General features: G+C 37.0%; 3 protein-coding genes across 4 annotated transcripts; 1 reads left to right on the forward strand and 2 right to left on the reverse strand.

Annotated features, from left to right (window-relative positions):
• Nucleotides 1–967: 967 nt before the first annotated feature.
• LOC105174691 (helicase-like transcription factor CHR28) lies at nt 968–9,481 on the reverse strand. Of its 2 annotated transcripts, none has more exons than XM_088875600.1 (12): nt 9,182–9,481; nt 8,570–8,751; nt 8,250–8,481; nt 7,585–8,162; nt 7,338–7,409; nt 7,183–7,257; nt 6,165–7,068; nt 5,367–5,497; nt 4,193–4,414; nt 3,114–3,707; nt 2,006–2,215; nt 968–1,275 (listed from the first exon to the last, which is right to left on the reverse strand). In XM_088875600.1, the coding sequence occupies exons 2-12, from the start codon at nt 8,660–8,662 to the stop codon at nt 1,153–1,155; spliced, it is 3,234 nt and encodes a 1,077-aa protein (XP_088731726.1). In that variant the 5' UTR covers nt 8,663–8,751; nt 9,182–9,481; the 3' UTR covers nt 968–1,152. The 2 variants fall into 2 exon arrangements, with proteins under 2 accessions (XP_088731726.1, XP_011095177.1); XM_011096875.3 differs by having other exon boundaries at nt 3,168–3,707; nt 9,182–9,479.
• A 1,407-nt stretch (nt 9,482–10,888) lies between these two features.
• On the reverse strand, nt 10,889–16,567 carry LOC105174692 (RNA-binding KH domain-containing protein). The gene is made up of 7 exons (XM_011096876.3): nt 16,334–16,567; nt 16,113–16,204; nt 14,323–14,474; nt 12,447–12,563; nt 12,205–12,321; nt 11,874–12,017; nt 10,889–11,473 (listed from the first exon to the last, which is right to left on the reverse strand). The coding sequence occupies exons 1-7, from the start codon at nt 16,411–16,413 to the stop codon at nt 11,327–11,329; spliced, it is 849 nt and encodes a 282-aa protein (XP_011095178.1). The 5' UTR covers nt 16,414–16,567; the 3' UTR covers nt 10,889–11,326.
• A 1,333-nt stretch (nt 16,568–17,900) lies between these two features.
• Nucleotides 17,901–23,264, forward strand: LOC105174693 (RING/U-box superfamily protein). Its single transcript, XM_011096877.3, has 9 exons — nt 17,901–18,265; nt 18,382–19,085; nt 20,521–20,597; nt 20,723–20,891; nt 20,990–21,078; nt 21,251–21,415; nt 21,549–21,626; nt 21,912–22,015; nt 22,896–23,264. The coding sequence occupies exons 2-9, from the start codon at nt 18,413–18,415 to the stop codon at nt 22,999–23,001; spliced, it is 1,461 nt and encodes a 486-aa protein (XP_011095179.1). The 5' UTR covers nt 17,901–18,265; nt 18,382–18,412; the 3' UTR covers nt 23,002–23,264.
• The last annotated feature ends 1,193 nt before the right edge of the window (nt 23,265–24,457 follow it).

A 24,457-nucleotide genomic window follows, 5' to 3' on the forward strand; every position in this document is an offset into this window, starting at 1 on the left:
TTCTCTTCAAGACCAACATTTTCATACCTTCAATTTGAGTTTTCGTCAATCGAAAAGATTGGGCTCAAGCCACAACCGCCAAACATGTTTGTCATCGATTCATCGTCATCCAGTCAAATCTCGGTCTCAGACCACCACCATCAGACTCGCCTCTTCAAGACGATTCTAACGAGACCAGCCTCACCCAATTTGGTAAAGAATTTATGGAGATAGAATAATTTCAAGAACTGAACTGCCGTGACGGAGATGGTGGTGGGGTGGGGTACTAAGCTTTTTTTTTTTTAATATACAAAAATAATATATTTTTAAAATTTTAAATTATTTATATATAATATAAGTTAAATAATTTGTTGAATCTAGACCTTTTATTTTTTTAAAATCTAACGATTGAAATTAATGGTAAGATCTAATGATTTGATCAAAGAATATTCAACGATCATTAAAATAAGAAATAATATATATTAAATAAGGGTATGACGATCATTTTCTAAAAAATTAACACCATTAGTTGAGTTTAACGAAAATGGAGCAGTTGAGCTAAATTTTGCTAAGGGACTTTTAACCTATTCTCATAATAGAAAAAAAAAAATTACAGACTTTTTAAAACACACAAGGGTTTTATGCATTTAATCCCAGATGATTAACATCTGATGCGGCATTATTAGTTCTTTTGTGAGGCAGAATTGCCATATCAATGAAATTTTAAGTATCAACTGAGAAGTATTATTGATGCAATTTTTTCTGTCCCTGAACTGCCTTTGGTTCAGACCTTGTTAGTTGTTCGGATCAAGTAACTCGAATAATTCACACGGCGACAGGAAGAATTTGATGTAGACATAGATACATTTGAATCAACCTTTGTGTTGGGAAACACTGCCCCCACCGCTGGCAAAAAGGTAGTCAGAACTGGGACCCTAGTCATCAACCAGCACCTACTAAACTCCAAGCTACATAACATGCAAAACAATGAGCCATCAGCAAGATTTCGCAACATTCTCATATCCTATCTTAAACCATCAGCTACAGTGTTTTCCATATACATTCAAATACAATAAATATTTACGAGCATTTCGATTAACGTATGAGGGCCAAAGAGCCCATTGCTGACGACAAAAAAGTAGCAGTTAACTTAAAGGTGCAGCATTCGTATCTTCAACGTCCTGATGCTTCAGAACCTTCAAACAAAAATCTCAGATCTTCCACTGTGAGGCGAGTAGCATGGCCACCACTTTGATCTTCACCAAAAGCCGATGCAACCATTTTTCTCTTTTCTTCCTGAAGAAATATTAAGCAGTTAAATAACTAAATTTAGAAAGATGTTGCGACTCGTGAACCCAAAAGGTAGCAAGAAAAAAGGTTAAGGAACAGCTTCCTAGTGCAAATAACAAAGTTTCACTGGATCTCGTTGCATTACACTAGACTGTTATAAGAAATACTACCACTTGCAGCCAAGGAACTCCAAGTACAACCCGTACAAGGCACACTCCCAAGGCTAGGCCCAGGATTTGCTTCAACACATACAAACAGTAAATATTTGCCTCAAAACAGGGAAACGCATTAATCTCTTTAAGCATTTTCTGTATGAATAAGACTACATTAAAAGACAATTAGTTTCATTAATGATTTTCAATGTGACAATGTTATCCACATGCAGCGGATGTGCTTTTACCTGGTACTAGTGCAAAATAGAAGATAGGGGATCAATAATCAAGCTCAAACGTAGCTTTATGCTTGAGGAGTCTCGACAATAAGTGGATACTAAAAATTCGACTTATGACTAAGAGAGACTAATGATATGATGAAGTAGATGGTTAAAGAGGAACATGCCACAGACTAGGATGATCCACGGCACGTGAATACAGGAACAATTAGGTGACTATGGTTATAAGAGTTAATTCTCCAAAATCATGCATAATAGCTGCATAATGTAAAGCAACCACAAAGCCTCGACCTAATACATGAACAAAAGTGAAACACCAGAGAGTAGAAGATCACATGGCAGGACCTGAAGAGCTAAGATGCGATCTTCAACTGTATCCTTGATGGTTAACCTTGATACAGTAACCGGACGTGTTTGTCCTATTCTATGAGCTCGATCAACAGCCTGGTCTTCTGTGGTGGGATTCCACCAAAGATCCAAAAGGATTACACGGCAAGCGGCAACCATATTCAGGCCCAGATTTCCAGCTTTTAGGGACATTAACATGACATCCACCTGCAATACATAATTAGATCAAAAGAGGGAAAAGAGTTGAATAGGGCCCCCTAAGAAATTCTCCCGCCACAACTAGAAGACTAAAAGACAAGACAGGCAAGCACTATGTGAGAATTGAAGGAACTACAGCAGCGATCATAAGAGTATCTTAAGAATAAACATTTTAGTGGATCAACTTCATACCATCTTAGTGATATGTGAAACTAATAGTTGAAAAATTTTCATGAAAGGATGTGGTTAATTTCATAACTTCTTCTGCAGAGGAATAATGGCATGTATAAATGTGAATGAATATTAAACACTCTCTTTGAAACAAATTTTAGAAGGGGAATGTGAGACTTAATTATTTCCACAGAAGCAAACCAACAGCAAGACATTCATTGGAGCGTGACAAAAGAACCTGCATATGGTAAGACAATAGATAACCTCAACAATAAAGGTAACACGAAGTATACTGGTTTACCCAAGCAAACAAAGTGCCTGGTATCACGAAAAAGGTTCATCAGCAAAATAACTAATAGCAGTCAACTTTCTTCCTTGCTTAAACCGTTCAAATTCTGGCTGCTAGCCATTGCATTGGACATCAAAATTTTCCTATAGTGATGCAACTCAAAGAAACAGGCCAAGGCTCAAAGATTAATGCTAGGAAGTATAATCAGATGCTATATTTAGAGTCTTCTGAGTTTATCATTTTTGCCTATTTAATATTAATACATGTATGCCTCTAACCACAAAAGGAGCAAAAGCTTTGATTGATTGTCCACCACATGGAGACATTCCATAAGGAAGAAAAAGATTGTAACATAATACCAAGAACTATATCTTCAAACCCATGCAATCGAGAATCTGAAACACAAGAATTACAAGGAAAGAGGTTGGAAAATGCCAGAAAACCAACCCAATGGATTACTCCAACTAGCAAGAAAATCATAAACATGGACCAAGTTCCAACCTCAGGATCAGTGTTAAACTCTTTGACAGCCTTGTCTCGAGCAGCAATTGACATAGTACCATCAAGCCTCCGGTAATTGATACATGAATTCTTCAGTGACATTTCCACTAAGTCCAACATGCTTGTCCATTGGGAAAAAACAATAGCCTTTTCACGTCCTCTACTCTCCGATTCCAAGCAAAGACCACTTGGAGATGAAGCATCGCCATCATATCTGACCAAATCATATAACTCTGAATCCCGACTTTTTGATATGCAATTTGACTTGAGAATTTCAAGAGCAGACTTGATTTTTGAAGATATATAATTCCTCTGTAGAACTATAGATTTCTCACTATCATATGAAACAGGGGTATCACCATCAATATCATCAGATATGCATCTCCTTAAGGTAGATCTGGAATATACAACATCAGCACCAAGTTGTTCTTTGCATTCAGGGGCAGGACAAGTATTATCTTCCCCTGTCAAATAATCTGAGACACACTGATAACAGAAAACATGTCCGCACATTGTGACAACTGCATTTTCAGGAGGATCCTACGCAAGTAAATCATTTAAAAACTACATCAGATTCTAGTACATGACAATTCTCTAAATTAAAAATACTATGAGAGCTACAATTAAAAAATTCAACCTGAAATTTACTTTTTATATGATCCAAAATCTAACGTGCCGATTGTAATTAATATCAAATTGGCCACCTCTAGTCTTATAAGGACAAAATCCCTCCCCTCACATGCGTTCTCACTAGCACTAATAAAAAAATCTTCATGTTGGATATGTTAGAAATCATTATATCAAGAGAATGCTTTAACCCCATGCCACGCTCTCAAGCTTGGTCTTAGTTATCTAAGTGTCTTTCAAGATTCCTTTCAAACCAGTAACAGACAGCAGACCAATATAAAGGAGCACTTCCTGGAGGTGCACAGGCGAAGAAGTTCAAACACTGACAAATTCACTGCAAGTGAAGTACAAAAAATGGAAATTGAGCAATGGGAAGTCCTAGAAAGTGGGAGACGTACTCTGCACACAAGACATATGGCCAACGAAGTTTCCAATTGTTTCAATAAATTAACGAGCAATTCCTTGGGGAGCATCTTGGCCATCTCAGAGGAAACTTTTCCGACAGGGTCAGAGCCAAACCCTTTGACAAGCAACGGATGGTCACAAGCTTGACGAAGACGCAGCAGTAGCAATAGAATATTTGCATAATTTTGGTTGACTGTACCAGCAGCAGCATAAGCCTGCAAAGTAACTTCTTTAAATCCAAGGTTTTTCAAAAATAAGCAAAACCAGATATCAGATACCTTAAAAATATTCTGATGCACTCCTCCACACAGCAAAACTGTGAATGGAAAAGTTGAAAAGACATTGAGTTGCATGCTAATGCATATTGTTCGAGACAAATGTTCTCAATATTTAGTTATCAAGGAATGTTAAAGGCACATTATGCTTTTCTTATAGGATAACATCATCATTCTGTATAGGTGATCAGGAATCTGTCAATCTAGCAAAAAGGGGATACTTTCCTTGCAACTGGTACACGATCATAAAACTTGGCTAACCTAAGAGCATCTGTAACATTTTCATGTAGACCAACCACTTGAAATTGATGCCAATCAAAAATAATCTTAGAAGAGAGTAGCAGAATGTTTTGGACAGCAACTCTAATATGGCTATCCCAGTAACACCATTTCTTTGCTAACTTCAAAGGGAACTTAGTATGTTATAAATGACTCAAGGTAACGTTTTCTTCTCTAAAGTTGCAACATGGTTACCATTTTACACCAGTTACACAAACAATATCAAACACCATATCAGACTTCCGTTGTATCAAAGCAAAAGGTGTAAGATTTTTAACCAGAGGCTAAAACCCTATCTTGGCAGTTGCAATATCAACTTGATCTGGTAGGTGTTAGAAATGCACTTCTTTCACATGCAAAGAAGTCAATAGAGACTATTAAAACCTCGATGCAACTGTTACAAAATCCTGCAGCAGGGAGCAAATTGGATGCAAAATTAAGATATTAGAAAAAATAACATCACACCTAAAGAGGACAGAACAATACAAACAGCTGATTTTTGACCTCATTGTCAGGCACAACTGCCAACATTAGCAGTAGCAACACTCATGCTATTGGCACACAGTAAATATGGGATATAGATAGGAGATACATACACACATGGGAGACAGACCTTGAATTGTTTGCGTGAATCTGCCTCAAGTTTGTTATAGAAAGTCCGCTCTTCTAAAGAGAAGTCCACCCTTGTCAAATGTATTTTCTTGGGAGGCAGGGTGATTATAGGCTCACCGTCAATCAATGTACCTAAGTAACAAATAGTAAAAGATCATCACCATTTTCCAATACATGATTCTGGAAAGGTTATGAATCCAAATCAACTGTCACCATCCAGGCACGTAAGTTAATCAGAAAAGAGAAATGAGGACGAGTTAACCATGTTTATTAGAAAAAAAGACAACCAAGGTCGAAAAAGTTGCAAAATATAACAGTAGAGAAGTAATTTGCCAAAAACCAAGCAACAAAAAACACCTGCATGGCAAAAGATTTTAATGTGAGGAAATAAATTTCAGCATGAATCCATTAGGAATCACTGAATCTTTCACCAGGGTTACACCCAATATTTGTCAGGAAGTCATAGACAGCATCAAGAAAGAAGAGAAGTTCAAATCACTAGCAATATGCAATTGGCAGCATGCAGAACTTTAAACATAAAAGATCTCAAGGGTCTAGAAGGAGCAAAATCCAAGATTTATGGTCCATGATTTTGTCATTTTTGCATGTATGTTCCCAAAACTTATTCTCTAATCCAGTAAAGAATTAATAGAAGATAAGTAAATCATTTCATATTATCAGCTGTCCTTCTGCAACACATCATAAGTGGTATGCAGTTTTCCACTAAGTAATGTGATATGACATTTTCACATTTAACCATACTATCTGCAGTAAATGATTGAACAACATACATAATCACCTTTTGTTCGGCGCAACATGATATTCCTTAAGACAACTTGAAGCTTCTTGTAACCTTTAACTGAGTCTCTAGATATTAGGGCCTTGATAGAGGAGCCAAATGTTTTGTACTTATCATATGGATCATATCTCAAAAATCTAAAGTAGCTGAATAATTCATCTACAGAATTTTGTATGGGTGTTCCAGATAAGCACCATCTTCGTTTTGCTCTAAGGCTGCAGCAAGCTCTGGCCACTTGAGTTCTGTGATTTTTTATTGTTTGAGATTCATCCAAAACAACCCTAGACCATTTTACCCTTGCCAATGTACCAGAATTGCTATCAAAAGCAGACATATCAATTTCTTTTTTACCCTTCTTGGATTTCTTATTAGCTGACTTTTTTTGTTTTTTCTCCATGGAAAATGCAGAAGATAATCCATATCTCTCTCCATCTTTTTGTTCGTCATCATCCTCCTCAACCAAAGGTTGCTTCGGAACTTCATTTGTCACAATAGCATATGTTGTTAAAACTGCATCATATTTCGCCAATGCAACAGGATCCTTAGTCCTATTGCCTCCGTGATAAATTAGGACAGAAAGTCGAGCTCTGTCAGTAACTTTCTCATCCAGCTCCCGAGCCCACTGGCGAAGAACACTAGCTGGACAGACAATCAATGTACCTGCTGTTGGCCTCCTGCTGTGGAATCCCTTAATTGTATTACTCGCTTGTGGAAGTATTGTAAAATCATCAGATTCTTTAAACTGGTTTGCATCATCAAGTGCAACACAAGCACTAGTAGCATCATCATCATCCAAGTTCAAGGCTTCAGTTCTGGTATTACATGAGTCCTTGGGTTTAGATTTTGCCTCCAGAGCCTTTTGCATCTGTATGAGGGCAATCATTGACACTGTCTTACCAAGGCCCTGCAGTATGGAAAATTATAAAGTAGATCGATGTCCAGCCAAATGTCCGAAATAGTGGAAGTTGTGCAGGAGATTGAAGGAAAAAAAAGATTAATTGAATCACTAGTTGCTGACCTGGTCATCAGCCAGAATTCCCCCTAAACATAAACCAGACGATTCCTTACTAAGCATCCATGCCAAAGCAATTTTCTGAAAAGTAAGAAGGTCAATGCTTAAAACCACAAGCACCTGATGCAGTTAAAGGATGACTAACATAAGCAAACAAGGACCTGGTGCCTAAGAAGAGAAACTGACAAGAGTCCATCAGGTAAAGCAGCTTCAACTTTAGGCTGGTGAAGATCCTGCAGGAAAAATACATCACCTTCAAATGTAACTCATTCGTGGATTCATTAATTAAACAGTAGCAGGTCTGAGCAGTTCCAAGAAATGGAAAGAAACAAGAGGAAAAGGAAACCAAGACCAGTGATACAGGTCAAAGAAAATGCAAAAGGTAAACTCAGATGTAACTAACAATACCTGCACAGCAGCTTGAAAAACAAATCTCTCATCAGCTCCTGCAGGCCTTTCTTCAGCTACTCCAGTATGGTGGAATGTATCATTTGAACCAACAAATGGGGTAGCTGAAGAATGTTTTCCAGGCATCAAAGATGGAGGTAATAGCCGATTTCCCTTTCTCTCATACAATGATGAATCATTCCCACCGCCCCACATAAAATCTTCTTTCATTGAGTTCCTTCCATTAGAAGGACTAGACCAAGTTGCTGAGTGGTAAGATTTTCCATACGTTTCACGAATTTCACTTGCACCAACATTTTCGACTAGATTGTTTGATCGCATGCTAGACGTAGAAGGCTGAAGGGATGCAGGAAGGGCTCTCTTCATAGGTTGATGAGAAGAATGTATTTCATGACTTGTACCAAGTCCACGAGGATTACTTGAACTATTTTTTTGTTTAACATTTCCATCCATCCACGAACTTGCAGCCCCAACAGTCTCAGCAGTATTCAATCGCTTATGTGGTCTTGATGGCATTTCATCATAAACAATCTGCCTCTTCGAGGAAGAAGGGTCTTTACGAGAAAGACCATTATAACCTGCAAATTGCACCATAGCTATCTGATCTATAACATCAATTCCATCACAATGATAAAGCCAGTGATATCCACTAATGCTGGCATTACCTGTCAAATTAGAATGAGCTGAAGATGCCCAAGATGGAAGAATCCTGGAATTGATAGAAGAGGCAGTATCCCTCACTGGAGACTCATCTCTGTAATTGTCTATTTCCCGTAAATCTGAATCACTGTCTGTTGAACTGATATCTATAGGATCTACTGAAGCCATTGCAGCAAGAGAATGATTACTAGGTGCATTTACCAACAACTCAGAAGAGTAAACAAATGCGGAACTGACCTGCAGTTCAGATCAACACATCACAATGGGATAAACAGGGCATTGACATGCATGCCACAAACATCTGGAAGAAACAATTTTCTCTTACCACGCATGAAAAACGCCTTAAATAATCAAGTATCCCACCAAATATTGAGTGTCCCCGGCTGAACTTTAATATACTATCCACATGGTCAGGCATCTAAAGACATGAAATGGCCAGCATGGTAGGAAAACATAGGCAAGGGAGAATAATCTCAAGGGCATTGATTAGACGCCACACACTCCTACCTGAAGATTCAATAAGAAGACAAACCAGAGCAACCCATGACAAAATTGAGTACAAATAGAGAAGAAGAAAACGGATTAGAAAATAAATAACCAAAAGGAGGATGCCAATGTACATGCATGAATGAGAAGAAAAAGTGAAAAGGCACCATCTTGAAGGAAAAATTCCAATACTCAAGAGTCAAAGAAAATTTTCAAGTTTAGTAATTTTAATTACACTGAAGTACGCACACCATACAAGAAACCTCCCCAAAATATATTTCTTTGTTTGCTAATAATGTCATGTGCTTCAACGGAACCGGGAAACAAAAACGGCAAGAAATATCTGAAGTTACAATTCAGTATGAAAAACAAATAGAAAGACAGAAAAGAAGTGGTGCATGTGAGTGTTGCGAGAAAAAATGGCAAGGGGGGAGGAGAAATTCTCACTAACCTAGTATGAGATTCGGAGAGAGATGGTTGAAATTGAAAGGGGAGTGGGAAGAGTGCAGCGTATCTTATGGTCTTCTTGGGGTTGACCAACACACACAGGAGCCCTAATCGGAAAGGAAGTGAAGTGGGACAGAAATCTTGGAAGTCATCACAGAGAAAGAGAGAGGAGAGAGGAGTGAGGAGTGAGGAGGAGAGGGCTACAGCCTACAAACAGCCATTCGCTCGCTTCTTTGCTTCCGTTCCCCCACTTACTTTGAAGCTCAGAAATCAGAAAGAATACAGCTGCCTTCTCTAAACTATTTTTGAAACGTAAAACATAAATTATTTTTTTTTAGTGTAACCGTAACGGATCTAATATTATTTATGAATAAATTGATTATAATCATTAATATCATATTTATATTTTATAACAATAGATAACTATAGTAATCATATCAACTACTATTAAAATAAAATGATACTTCGTATTAAAGTAGTTCAAGACATATTTTTATACTAGAATAATCTTAAAGTCATGGGCATGAACTACACCTCATTTGCAATTCGAAATATGGAAAACGCAGTTGCAATTAAACCATAAAAGCAATTTTTATAAATTAGTATTAATAATTGTTGCATCATTTATGCCTATCATCACTACTTAATTAATTGTACAATTGCACAATTGATTTTGGGTCCATAAATTACTCAACGATTCATTCATCTCCTATATAAACCAAATCTGGGTCTCAGAACATATATATAATTGTTTTGCCTTGCCTTGCCTTGAGCTATGTCTGATATGTGCGTCTTGTCTTTTTCCATCAACTCAATAGAACCTCGCTTTTCCATGACACCAGTATAATATCAGGAAAACTTGCAACATTGTTGGAAACTTGGTTACCAATCTGCAACTTAGATCAATCAATATCATCTTTTTTTAACTTCAAATGACTGCCATCTTATAACAATCCAAATGGGACGTTGAATGTGACTTTTCACCAAGTTTTCTGCATTTGATTGAGTAATAAGTATATTGGCCATAGATAAACGATAACACTAGAACTAACATGACATGCAGTGCTTGTGTGATCAAAATACATCATCCCCTTCATTCTTACATCAACAATAACAATAACCACCATGGTATTTCCTAAGAACAGCTTCAATTTCTACTGCAACCGCATCAAGACATAGATAGTATCATCTATCAATATATCACACCAATTCTCTGTCTTTATCCATTTGATCCATTTATGCATAACAAGAGAATGAAACATGAGACCTCCATATTACATTTACGACTAATATTGTCTCCAACCATCATACAAGTAGTCCCAACATCGCTTGTAGGACACAGATCAGTCATTCGTTTCTAAACTCAGTCTATTAACAATTTCTTTCTTCCTTCCTTCCTTTTTTTTCTTTTTAAGAAACAAAACCAAAACTTGCATATTTATGGTAGAATAATCATAAAGCATAACCTCTGATTTAGCCCAAAACCTGTTATTGAATACTAGCACTTCACCCCATATTCGATCAATAATGTCTACATCAAACTAAACTATGCCAAACTACGATACCAATACAAGGTGGGTGGAGCATTAAACAGCCACTTGATAGTACAGACAAGCTCCAAAGTATGATGTACTCGGAGGAGGACAATACAGGCTGCAGCTATCTGCAGATCCAGTTTTTGCCTTTAAATCATTTTCATCGACCAACCATATGGCAAATACAAAACATTTCCACCATTGAAGAAATACAATGTACAAAATCTGACTTCTCAATGCTACTCTGTACCAATAATAGCACATACCACACTATAATTACTAACACAAGAATCAATCCAATGAACAAGTTTTCAACAACATACATCGCCAAAGCCTACTTTAACCCAACTATATAAGAACCACCATTTTCTTTCTTTTTTTGCTTTTTCTCTTTCTGGACCTCCCATCTGTTTCTGTATTTTGTTCAACAAATTAAGAAACAAACAGAACCCAACCCAAAAACGCCCACCGCAAAGCCCTTGTTTACCTATTTGTTATATTACCAACTAGGCAGGTATTGCGGATACGATGAGTTTTCAAAGGTATACCCATGTATGATGCTGTCAATTACAGAACAGTAGAAAATTCTTCAAACAGCTCATGAATTTAATATCTCAACGTCCTGTTTTTGCCCGTTTCATTCCACTGGTATTGAAAGGTGAGACACTGCCACTAGGTCCAGGGCTCTCTTCTCTAAAATTTGAGTTTAGCATGGCTAGCTCGCGTAATTGCTGCCGCTTTATAAAGTCCTGCGACTCGTCCTGTAGAATATCAAAATAGGAACATGAAAGTTCCACTTAGTAACTCTGAGCATTCACAAGGTGTTTCAATCTTCTAATTCGAGTATGGTTAAGGTTAATACTAGTGAATGGTTTAACAATCAATTTTGCAGGGATTCATGAGTTGCTCATCCAGAAAAAACAATGAGACTTTTTCAAGAATCGACAGAACTTTCCAACGTTTTCCAATTTACACTGAACTTTGATCTAATGAAAATGCAGCTGGTTAAACCCTAGCATGTTTAGTACGGCTAAGAATCTTGTCATTTCAGTCACTTTTAAAGTTGAAGTTGCCAAAAACAAAGAATGTAACAGATTTAAAAGTGAGTAAATACTTTATTTCTTCAAAAGAGGGAGTAAAGGATTGTTCTGATATGCATACCACTGGCTTCAGCAATTCTTCAATGATTTCCTGTGCTTGCCTCAGTCTGATATCAACAATGTTGGCTGGTAAATCAGCCTCAATTAGGATATGGAGTGGCTCACTAAGGTGCTCATAGCCTGGTCGTCCTCGTAGCTTCTCTTCCTGCAAATTGACACAAGAGAAGAATTAAAATTTGCTTAGATGACAAAAATGAATAATGTCAGTTGGCAGTAATCATAAGTTCCAGCATCTAACTTGTGCAGTTGCATACCAATGTCATAGTTGCTGTATGACGAGACACTAAAATTTACCATAGAAATCATTTACCAATAAAGAACGATAACATTACCTTATCAGGGTCCTTTATTGAACCTTTTCCTCTAATATAGACACGGCATCCTGTAGTGGCTTCCACTCGTTTCAATGAATTTCCTCTAGGGCCCAAAAGTCGTCCAACAAAATTGAACTATGAAGCCAGAAAGTTCGTATCAGGATGTAAGTTAAGGGGAAAAGTTAAGCCTGTATCTATGGAAAATGAGAATAAACTATCAAACAAAGGCAGCAGAAAGGAAGATTGATCAATAATCTTACATTAGGATAGTTGTCCACAGGAATTTCTAGGCGCAAAATCCTTTTAACGGTGTAAGAACTGGGACTTGCAGGTGCTCCTTGCCAGTCCATCGTCATTCCAGGAGGCCCACTCAATCTCTGCCGTGTAATCAAAAAGTTGAGTGAATATCCTTATTTTTGAAAGAAAACAGTAAAAGAAACACACAGAATCAGAAATATGGCCCGTGTAAGAATCCTGAATTGCACGATAGAGGACAAGTTGGACTCCACCAAGCAAGCGAAAGAAAATAAGGAACACCCAATTTGTTGCTTTCCCACAATAGGGCAAAGGGAATCCACTGAGGCCAACTACCACATCACTGAAACAAGGTTCAAGTACAATACAATTTATCATAGCTAATGAGAATGAACACAAAACAAGCAAATCTGTTATTGTTCAATACCAGAAGACAAGCCATTCAAACAATATCAAAAGGGCGTAGGTGTGGAGCGCGGCAGCAATGCCACAGCCCCCTCTTCCGCTTTATCTCCACAGAAAACAAACTACACTAATAGATCATTATGCTCACCCCTCTGATTTAGTCTCCAAGCAAAGTTAATGAACATAGGTTATGCTCACAGCAAAACAGGACCGAGATGTTTGCTACTCACCCAAAATCAGACTACACGAATGACTGAATTTTACTTTCATCGATAAATTTAAGAAGATGGTATAAAAAAATTAAAAAATCACATTGAAACATATGTAACTAAAACTATGTTTCAGTTTCTCTTATCAAGATTAAATTTGTTTTTGAGCAAATGCCTTCTATAGTTGATAATTGAGCCAAGCTTGCACAAACTTTAAGTAAGACAAGGTGAGTTGGTTTGAACATCTTCATATACTTTTAACATATGTCATCATCTTTGGGCATACTATGTTGAGCTCAAGTTGAACCTCAGAACTTATCAAGCAAGAAAAAAATGCTCAAACGTGTTTGTTAATAATAACTAACCAAGTTAAAACAAGCTATAAAGTGGTCCCGTACCTAAGTAGCTTGACATGCATTCAGCCTTAAGCCTATGCAAAGTACTGAAATTTTTACACAACCAGAATATAGTGAAGCTCAAGATAATCATAAAGAACATTATATGTGCAATTCTTGTCTCAATATTTTTATGACTTTTGCCTGGTGAAAACAAAAGGGGCACGTTTTAGTTTTTCCAATACTCATAGACGCACACTAGCTTTCTGTGAACAAGTCACAATATGGCATCCTAAGAATTAGGTTAAGGCACTGCAATTTTAAGTCCCTAGTCATTGCTTTCTATCCCATCCTTGGACTTATATTCTTCACAACTGAAACTTAAAGAAATTTTCCCATGATCAAGTTGCAACCTAAGATAAATGGAATAAAGCTGGTGGAACTTTAACTCCATCACAGGACATAATCCTGGCGCCTCCTTGTCTCAAATACAAAGCGACCAGCAAGGTTAAAGTGCCAAATAACGCATGCTACAAGTACTAGGCGTGGGCTAGACATTGTGCTAGGGTCCAGAACAAGTAAGAAGAAAAGAAAAGAACAGATTTTTTATTTTCCAAAGCGCTATAAATCAAATAATCTATGTTCAAAGTCAACTACCATGCTGATTTGGTCCTGTTTTGACACTGCAGCAGCAAGATTGGAGATTGCTAATATCCCTTACATAGGAACATTGATCTGCTGACACATACTCATACAAATATGCAAACATACTAACACTCTAAGCGGCCTACAGAAACATAAAAGGTAAACAGTTGTTATTGCAATTTGCAGTTTATTGAGGTAGAGTGCTACCTCATACTGTATATTTGCAAGGGAAAGATTATATAAACCATATTCTGGTAGATGATAATGAAGGGGCAAAAAAGGATAACCTCCTGCGGAAGTCCATTCCAGCCGGTTAATCCTGTCCCAGCAACATTTGATAAAAGATTTGACGAAGCCATCGGGCTGGGACTTCTATGCCTTAGTCTTTCAAGTTCACCAAAGCTTTGATTTGGCATCATCCCAGTGACCCGCAATATCTCTGGTAAGGTCAAACGAGAATGCAATTGTAAGACAGATGATATAGTTAGAAACAAAAGAAAATTGTCAAAAAAACTAAGGATATAAAGTATGATATAATACGTTTAAATCCTAACTAAGAGAATTCCGAAATGCAATGCTCACACAACATAAACGCATCAACAAAAGGACAATTGATGCAACCATTAGTGCATCAAACGAGAATATCTCTGGTAAGGTCAAACAAGAATGCAATTGTAAGACAGATGATATAGTTAGAAACAAAAGAAAATTGTCAAAATAACTAAGGATATAAAGTATGATATAATACGTTTAAATCCTAACTAAGAGAATTCCGAAATGCAATGCTCACACAACATAAACGCATCAACAAAAGGACAATTGATGCAACCATTAGTGCATGGAATTACTCCTTCCATCCAAATTTATAAAGCATATTATAGGTGAGAGATCAAAAGATGTGCAAATTATGCAACTTCACACTTCTACATGATGGAAATGAATTCTTGAATTAAAAAAAAAAAAGAGGAGATTGTCAGATGAGAATTGAAAAGGCGAACGAGTCGTGTAACTTTACATTTGCATGTCATAAGTCAACTCAAATATCGTGCTTGCACTAAGACACATTAAAAATTACTAATGAAATAGAGCACTATTCTAGACACCTTAAATAGCTTCACTATATTACCAATAGAGAAACCTATTTCCCTGAACCTGAGTCTTATAAACAATAAAAAGTGAAACAACATAGTCAAAGATCTTATCCTCTGTGATAACTTAACATCCCTTGGCTCCACAAGAACACCATATGGATGCTTATAGACCCGAACGCATCTCCAGAGCTCCAATAGAAAGGAGAAGGTCTATAAATCAGGTTTGACCACTCGCGATATGGTATGGGCAATGTCACACATTCTGAACACTTGTTCCAACCACTCACATTCACAAGAATCAGAGCTCTGACCATGTAAATAAACTAACATTCATTTTTTGCTAACCCAAAAAAGGTTTTCTTAGCGCTTAGTCAGAAATTTAACAGCATTGTTATATCATATTAAGTAAAACAGAAATTGACACATAAAAGCACAGGAGTTCAATTTAAACTTCTAAAAAAAGTACACTTATACGCAAATGACACACAACATCAAAAGGAACTCTGGGAAACACCACATGGACCCATCCAACTGAGATCTTTTCACAGATAAAAGGATGCCCTGCATAGGTAAAGAAACACGGGCCAGGTAAAAACATAGCAAGCATACTAGTTAATCATGGTCTCCATAGCACAGGTTTCTGCTCAATTTCTGATGGTTTTATGTTTAAATTCCACAGGGGGAGCTCGTGATTCAATCATTGAGAAACAATCTGGGTATAATCCTAAAAGTGTGAACTGGCGAGAACCCGGTGAATCAGTACATGTGTGGTTGCGGCAGATATTTCAGAGCTTGCTAGAAGTGGCAAATGGCATGTTAGTGAGGTAAGAGGCAGTAGGACTCTTTTACAGATCCAAACAGTACATGGAAAAGCAAATAATCACATTCTTGTCTCTTAAAATGCAGTTAAGAAGTGAGAAATTACAGAAAACTTAGATCCAATTGATAGAGTAAGTATGAGAAAGGGAGAGGGCATAGAATAGAACCTTGATTCAAGAGTCTGCTACAGATGGGAAGAACTTGCATGAAAGGGCCAAGTTTTTGATGCTCCGCCAACAGCTCAGACAAGTACTGATTACTAAGATTTGTATAAAAATGAAACAGCAAGAAAAGAGAAACGGAAGATGGATCAAAAATTCCTGTAGTAAGCAGATGAAAGCAAAAGAAAAACAAGAATAATAGGAATAACAGAATGAATCGGGCGAACCTGTCTACATCGGGGGTGCTTCTAATCTGTGGAGAGGCAGCCCTCGCAGGCGAGAAGTTGGGGTTGTAAAGACCCGACATGCCTTATCAACCAAATCTTTTCAGGCTTAGTAACAGTACCACAACTCACAGCTGACACACAAAAAAAAAGGAAGAGAGAAGAGGGGGTGGGGGGCTGGAGAGAGAGAGAGAGACACAAACCTCTACAAAGGGTTTGTGCAAATAAAAGGAAAGAAAGTGTAGAAAGGTCTGAAATTTAGCAGAAAGGAAAAACACAAATGAAAACATCTAATTTATCTATATTTTTAAATTTTAATTAGTATTTTCTTTTTCTTTTAATTTTGTGGAAAAAGAAAACATCATATGCTCCTCAGACTGCGCTGTAAACTGCTGTCAGATGTAATATGAATTGTTGAAAGAAAAAGACAAAAAGTATGTGGAATCATGTTTCGGGTCTGCAATTCAATACATACAGTACCTGCTGTCTTTCTTAGGGGTAGAGGTAGAGGTAGTCAGGTAGAGGTTAACCACCAAAATATGTATTTATATTTTTATATATTATATTATTAAAACAACAACAAGGGGTGGGTAGATCTTCTTTTCTTTCCCTCGGTATAAAATCATATACTCGAATACTCCTATACTATATATTATATAAAGCAAAAAATGTGGTAGTAAATAAGTGAATACTTGTGTCGTGGTTATGACTACTAACGTACATGTATTTTACTCTAATAGGATCATATTATTTGTGGGACATGTTAGTAGCATGTTACGCATCAGTAATTGATCTTAGTAAAATATTGGACAATCCTCCTATGCCATCATTTATATTTATATTGATTATGAATTTAACCATATTTGTTTTTATTTTCGTTTTCTCCATAATTATTCAACAACTCCATTTAAGCGGTTCATTCATTATAAATAGCAAGTTAGTAAATTAAAGAGGCTTTCTACTATTTGAGCAAGGTTTACCATAATTAAGTGAGAAAATTATCTACCTACGTTATCGTATATTTTATATTTAAATGTACATGAAACTTAGTACATCACTATGTAATTCGAGAGAATGGTTTTCAAAAATTATCATGTACACTAATAACCCCATATGCATAACAACCAACTATTCAGTGGACACCCAGAGAAAAAAAATGTGCATTTTTTGGAAAAATAGGTGAAAATTGTAATAGTATAAGAATGAATGAGTGTTGCCACTACTTTTGTGCTTCCAAATATGTAGATTAATCAATGATGCAAATACGCCTACCACCATTGATAGATTATGGATGTGATATACATTTGGAGAGAGAAGTTGTTAATTCATGCTATATTTTTAAATTCCAATATAAGCATTAATGTCACAATTTTAGTCTAATAATACACAGCCTTTGGTAATGGCAGCAATAAAATAAATAGTAAAGAGCAACAAGCCTTTAGTTTTTCATGAATGAATTGCCAGTTGATTAATATTTTTTCTGTTTTCCTTTAAATAAAAAAAATAACAAAGTTGAGAGTGTCAAAAGTATAAATTGTTTTCTTTCATCTGTTTTTGAATAATATATTTATATTGAATTGAGTAAGGCGCAGATGTGATTGTGGGCATAAGCTTTTACATCTTCTCTCCCTTCTCGCGCTCTCGCAAAGAGAAACCAACGGCAAAGGAGGGGGAGAGAGAGAGAGAGAGAGCAAACGCATATTCAACCACACACATCCGCAGCCTCACCGTCCCCCGCCCTCGGACCCAACAATTACGCCGCCCCCTGCCTCCGTGCCTTCAATATTTGTCAGGCTATTCTAATATGCCCTTTCTCCCTTTGACTTTCGTCCCCCCTCCTTCCCCTTTTTCTGCTTAGGGTTCTTTCTCCAAAAATGATTCCCCCGTCTTCCTTTTGAATCCCAAGCCATCATCCACGGATTTTCCATCTCGAAGGTACTTCTTTTTCATCTTTTCTTTTCCATTTCTTTTTTCTGTGGCTATAGTTTGTTCAGAAACTTTAATCTTTATCCTTGGTATTTCTGACTCATCAGCTTTCCCATTCTTGATAGGCTTAGGTTTAGGTTCAGGGCATCCTCTCGAATGGAAGCGTCCGGTGGAAATTCGGACGCTTACAGAAGTTCTTCTTCGAATACTTCTACTCATTCCCGAAGACACGGATTGCATATTTCTGCTTCTAACATTCTTCGATCGCCTTTGTCCACTTTATTAGAATACACCGGAATTCTCAGAACCAGGTCCAATCATTCAGAATCCGACGCTTTATTGAACAATGGATCCCAAATCAGCTATCGAGATCACCACCTTCAGCCGCATCTCAATGACTCTCCACCTCCAGCCCCTGCAAATAGGGGTGGCACTGCAGGAGAGGTCTCAATCAGGATAATTGGTGCCGGCGAACATGAGCATGACAGGGTTGCCACTGTGTTGCACTCAGTACCAGTAGTTGGGCAGCTTAGTGCACAGTCTGAGTCCTTTCCGCAGCCAATTTCGAGGTCAGGGTCTGCAGTTTCTGTATTGTCCTCGTTAGAGAGCCAGGTTGAATTGAGGAGTGATCGAGAGGCAGGAGATGGAGGTGCACACACAACAGATTCAGGTGGTGATACAGACGCTGCCGAGGGAGCTGCTGCCAATAATAGGGATTCATCCTCTTCGTATCAGCGATATGACATACAGCAGGCTGCTCGGTGGATCGAGCAGGTCCTTCCTTTCTCATTGCTTCTGTTGGTTGTATTTATACGCCAACACTTGCAAGGTATTCCCCATGCTCCATCTTATTTTCAGTAGTTTTAGATTCTCGATTTCCTCTGTGTCAAGTGACCAGTGTTTTAAATGGTAAATTTCCATTTGAACTGATGGTATTGATTTTGACCATCATTTTGATGCTGTTAGAGACCTTCACTTGCCCAATTGCTTGTGGAGTATCACAAAACTTTCAAGCCATCTTGGATATTGTCTTTCTTCTTTCTTGTTAGACTAGAACCTAAAAGTATATTACTTGTTGCTAGTCTGTTATAGGACGAGGTTGTTTGGGTACTTTTTTCTAGGAGAGAACAAATATTTCTCTTTCAAGATTTGAAAAAAAAAGTTTTCATCATCCCAGTAATTTTCAAGGGAAAGGTATTCTGACCATTTTCATATAGTTGAAGTTTTACCCCTGGATTCCCCTATGACAAAGAGAATCCTTTTTGACAATTCTTGTTAGTGGGGCTCCTATTAAGGTTATTAATCTGATTTATCTGCAGTTATATTCTTGTGTGTTCATATTCATCAGTTAAAGCAAAATTAACCCACTCTGATGTTTTCTGGAATCTCGAGAAATATAAAAGCACCCTGAGCAGACAATTCATTTTTCACGTCAGAAATCATAAAGCATTGGCTCTCTTTGCGATCTTTTGCATTACATTCATTGGTTGAAGAGCAACTGAGTTGAGAATCCTGTTGAATTGCCTGGCATTGGTTTTAAATGACATTAAGATCCTAAGAAAATGAAAGCATATGAATTTTATCATATGTATTAGGAATTGCAACGAGCTGTATATGTCTTGTCTAGAACTCAAATGTGCGGAGAAGGAAAGAGATCTGTGTGCATGGTAAGAGGAATAGTCATTGTTTGTAACAATATATAACTTCCGTGATAGTCAAGAGAATTATTTATTTTTCTTTCCGCCATTTGTTTCCTTCCATTCTAACCATATTTGAGCTAGAGCCTTTCCAGAGTTGCATATTTGGGGATCTTGAGAATATATTGGAATGTTCCCCTTTATGTTATGAGTCTGTGGCTTCAATGGCAGGATCAAGGAGAAAATGATGTGCTAGAAGTATTGCACCTCTTTATTCTGAATCTTGGAATTGAGTTCCCGTAATTTTTATTGATGTAATTCCTAGTCTTATGTTTTCGATTTGCATGCTTGTCCTTGGCCACCAGTACTCATGCACGCTTGAGCATTTTGCCACTCAATCTAACAAGCACCACAGAGCTGATGAAGGACCTACCCTTTTACTATTAATTACCTTCTTTTACCTAATTAGAGTGGGATTAGATCCCTTTTTCCTTCCTCTCTTTTCTTTTTTTTTGGGGGGGGGGGGGGGGAGGGGGGGGCATTAGAGTTAAGGTGCTTCGCTGGAAATTGCTTTTATCATTTAATTATGTTGTGGAAAACAGTCTACGACTTCTTGCTACATTGCAGGTTTCTGTGTTACCATTTGGATTGCTGCTTTCATGTTTAAGTCGAATGATGTTGTACGGAAGCAGACAGCACTCAAGGTACCTTATATACAATCTCATCCTCTCTTAGCTAATTCTTTGATCTGGATTTTTTAAGTAATGAAAACCTCCTTTTGGTTTCATGTAAAGTCACTTTCTGCAAGGAACTGACTTTCTCTCTTCAGGGCGAGAGGAGAATATTTGTCCTCATCGGCATTGTTATTCTTTTCACACTTCATGTTGTTGGGATATACTGGTGGTATCGCAATGATGATCTGTTATATCCATTGCTGATGCTGCCACCGAGAACCATACCGCCTTTCTGGCATGCGATATTCATTATCATGGTGAATGGTGAGTTTTTTTCTTTTTGTTTGGTCATCATGATCTTCTGGAAAAGTGATTTTTTAGTCAGTTAGATCTAACTTTCTGAGCATGGTTCCTTTGCTCAGACACACTGGTTCGTCAGGCTGCAATGGTCTTCAAGTGTGTGCTATTGATGTATTATAAAAACAGCAGAGGTCGAAATTATCGTCGGCAGGTATTTATCTGTGCTCGCTTATTGGGGTTTGATGTGCATATCTGTTATTCTGTAGTTCCTTTGGGTAGCAGACTAGCAGTTACCTTCTAATGAAGAGATATTTCTTTTTTTTTTCCTCGGTAAACGAGATATTTCTTTTTTTTTTTTTTGGTAAACGAGATTTCTCTTACAGGGTCAATTGCTGACTTTAGTTGAGTATCTACTGCTGCTTTATCGTGCACTGCTCCCTGCCCCTGTTTGGTACCGTTTCTTTTTGAACAAAGAATATGGGAGCCTTTTCTCGTCGCTAATGACTGGACTGTACTTAACATTCAAGCTTACATCCGTTGTTGAGAAGGTAGCAACTTTAGTTTAAGCAGTCATCTTAGTTCATGATCTCACATTCTAAGCTTTTCCATTAGTTAAATATGTTTTATGAGTTTTATATTTTAAATTTTGCAATCTAAGAGTTCTATGTTTTTATTTTTCAGGTCCAATCATTCATTACTGCTTTGAGAGCATTGTCGAGGAAAGACATCCATTATGGAGCTTATGCTACATCCGAACAGGTAACCATTTTTCTTTTCTGCGGGCCTTTGACAGTGATAAATATGCATGATTCTTTTGCTTTCAGTGGCCGGCGTCTTCTGGTTATTGCATGTTATAAAATTATCCTTTTCTGATGAAATGCATAAATGTTTCAGTTTTCTATGATAAAATGATGAGCTTTGAGTTTCTTGCTATGTGTGATTCTCATTGGATGCCGTGCTCATTTGATTATTCATAATTTTATATCTGAATATTTATATAACGTCCGAGGGTTTGTTATTTGAATCGGATTCGACTCAATGCAGGTTGTTGCGGCAGGAGATTTGTGTGCCATTTGCCAGGAAAAGATGCACGCTCCAGTCCTTCTACGTTGCAAACACATATTTTGTGAGGACTGTGTATCCGAGTGGTTGGTTTTATCTTCCTGACTGAATTTTTGGTTCTAAATATGTCTAGCAATTTTTACTCCTGTTGCTGCTTCATCTATATCAGCTAAGCAATGAAGATGAATGGATATGTTTTTCTCTTTCCTGCCCCATTTTTGACAATTTGAGATGCTTATAAATTTATGTTATTTAAAAAAATTGAGTTGAATTAAATTTATGGTTATTAATGTAGACAGAATCGCATGATTCAGGTGAAAATATTACACTATGCTGCCAAAAGTATGTGAAAATATTGTACTTTGCTATATTAGTTGCAATTGATGTCCTCAAGAGAAGTTCAGCATAACTTCGAGTTTTCAAGTTTGACTTGTATGGGAACTCAGTTTTCAAGTTCCGGTGTTCTGAAAAATAAAAAATCAAGCAGTGTACTGCATAACCTGATTGATTCTGGTGTATTGCATGAGGCGGAAGATGTATCAGCGCATGGTTATTAATATAGAAATGTACACAATCGGGGGAAAAACACAATTATTTCAGTAGGTTTTTTTAAATCTTCACAAAATGTAGTGCATTGTTTAGATGCATCAGAATTTCAGTTGGTATTGTTTGGTATTGCTATGGGAAATAAGGAACCTGACCTTGGAACCGGCTATGCTGGAAAATAATCACTCAATATATTAGAATCTTAAAAGATTATTATTGACAGTTAATATATTTCCCTTGCCATTGTTTGAGTGCAGCTGGTTTTTGTCTTTCCCAACGTGTAAATGCTAGGGGAGCAAGAGGAGACTGATTTTTATTTTGTTATGAAATTAGAATTCCTACTGTGTTTGTGGTACGTTTTAGTCGTACTTGTTTATTATGCATTTCCATGTTGAGCAGTTGGCTACTCTCTGTTCCCAGGTTTGAGAGAGAACGAACTTGCCCCTTGTGCCGGGCTTTGGTGAAACCTGCTGATCTTAGATCATTTGGTGATGGATCAACCAGCCTATTTTTTCAGTTATTTTAAATCCAGGAAGTTTTCTGCTTTGAAGCCTTAATCCTCCAGTCAGAGCAGCTCTTTCCTGATCATTTCATCTGCATAGAAAATTTAACTGTAATTATATTGTTTATTGCCACTGACATCTAGTCTGCAGTGGCTGATAGAAATGTTGTAATCAGAAAATGTATGTGAAGGTTTCCACATGCAGGAGTTACCTTCATGTTCAATGGTATATGCAACAAAGTTTTTTCTTAATGAATGTACTGCCTCAGTGGGGTAGGGTTGTTTAAGCTATGGGTTGCGCTGGTGGATGGATTCATAGGATGATCATATGTATTCATAGGTCTTTGGTACCTGCTACATTGTCCAAATAATATTGGATGATCGTTGGAAAGTATCACTTGATCAACCACTCAGGTGGAAATTGTTGGAAGCCAACGGCACTCGAAATATGCATTACTTTACAGGCACTCTCCTGTTCAACAAACTAGGAAAGAAGAAAGCAAAGCGCCTGGGACCTTGTATGTGTTTCCACATGCGTGCATGCTTTTTAGTTGACTCAGCTGAATCACAAGACCAAAGTCCAGTGCAACATCTTGGATCTTTGCTAAGTTAATTGACTCTAGGATAACTGATTCTGTGCGGAAGGCTCTGCATGATTTTACAATGAAACAATCATTTTGCGTAGTTGTTGATTGTAGAGCAACTCAATGGTGGAGTTCGCATGGTTTTATCATTTCTAGAGCCACCATACTAATAATGAAAGTCTGGTTCTCCTGTTTAATGAGTTGGACTCTTTAATTTTAACGTCTGAGAGTCAAAGAAACCTTCATTGTTTTGTTAATATTTTATTTTTACAATTAACATAATTGATATTTTTTCCAAGCAAAACTATCTATTTATACTATGTTAAATTCTAACAATATGATGATTTTTTTAATTGTTATTACAATACAAGGAGTTCATTATGCTTGATACCTTGATATTTTGTTTATAGTAAATTGTAATGGGATCTTTTGATATTTGATAGAATTATGAATATTGTTTTATTATTTGAAAAATTATTAATATTGTCTTGATTTTATTGTTCGTCCAACAACTAGCACATTATGTTAGTTTTAATTCATTTTTCCTAGTGAATTGATCTAACTGCTCGGACAACAGTTGGCTTATTTTTTAAAATTTTCTAAATTCTTTTTTTTGACTAACAGGGCAAGAAGGAAAAAATCATCCCATCAACTTTTTTGATAAATTTTACTTTTTCTTTTAAAGAAAAGGGCAGGCAAAGTAGATATCTTTTTACTTTCGTCAAAACATTATATAATTTTAGCGAACACTAGAATTACTGTTAATTTTTTAAATAATAAATAAATATTTATAATTGTATCAAATATTAGGAGAAATTGTTGTAATTTCTCCATTTATTTATTGGAACACTTGGAGGGCTTATTCTTATTTTAGAATAGAATTCAACGTAGAAAAG

This window comes from Sesamum indicum, linkage group LG11 (genome assembly GCF_026168435.1).
Source record: "Sesamum indicum cultivar Baizhima isolate 11 linkage group LG11, ASM2616843v1, whole genome shotgun sequence".
Lineage (NCBI taxonomy): Eukaryota > Viridiplantae > Streptophyta > Magnoliopsida > Lamiales > Pedaliaceae > Sesamum > Sesamum indicum.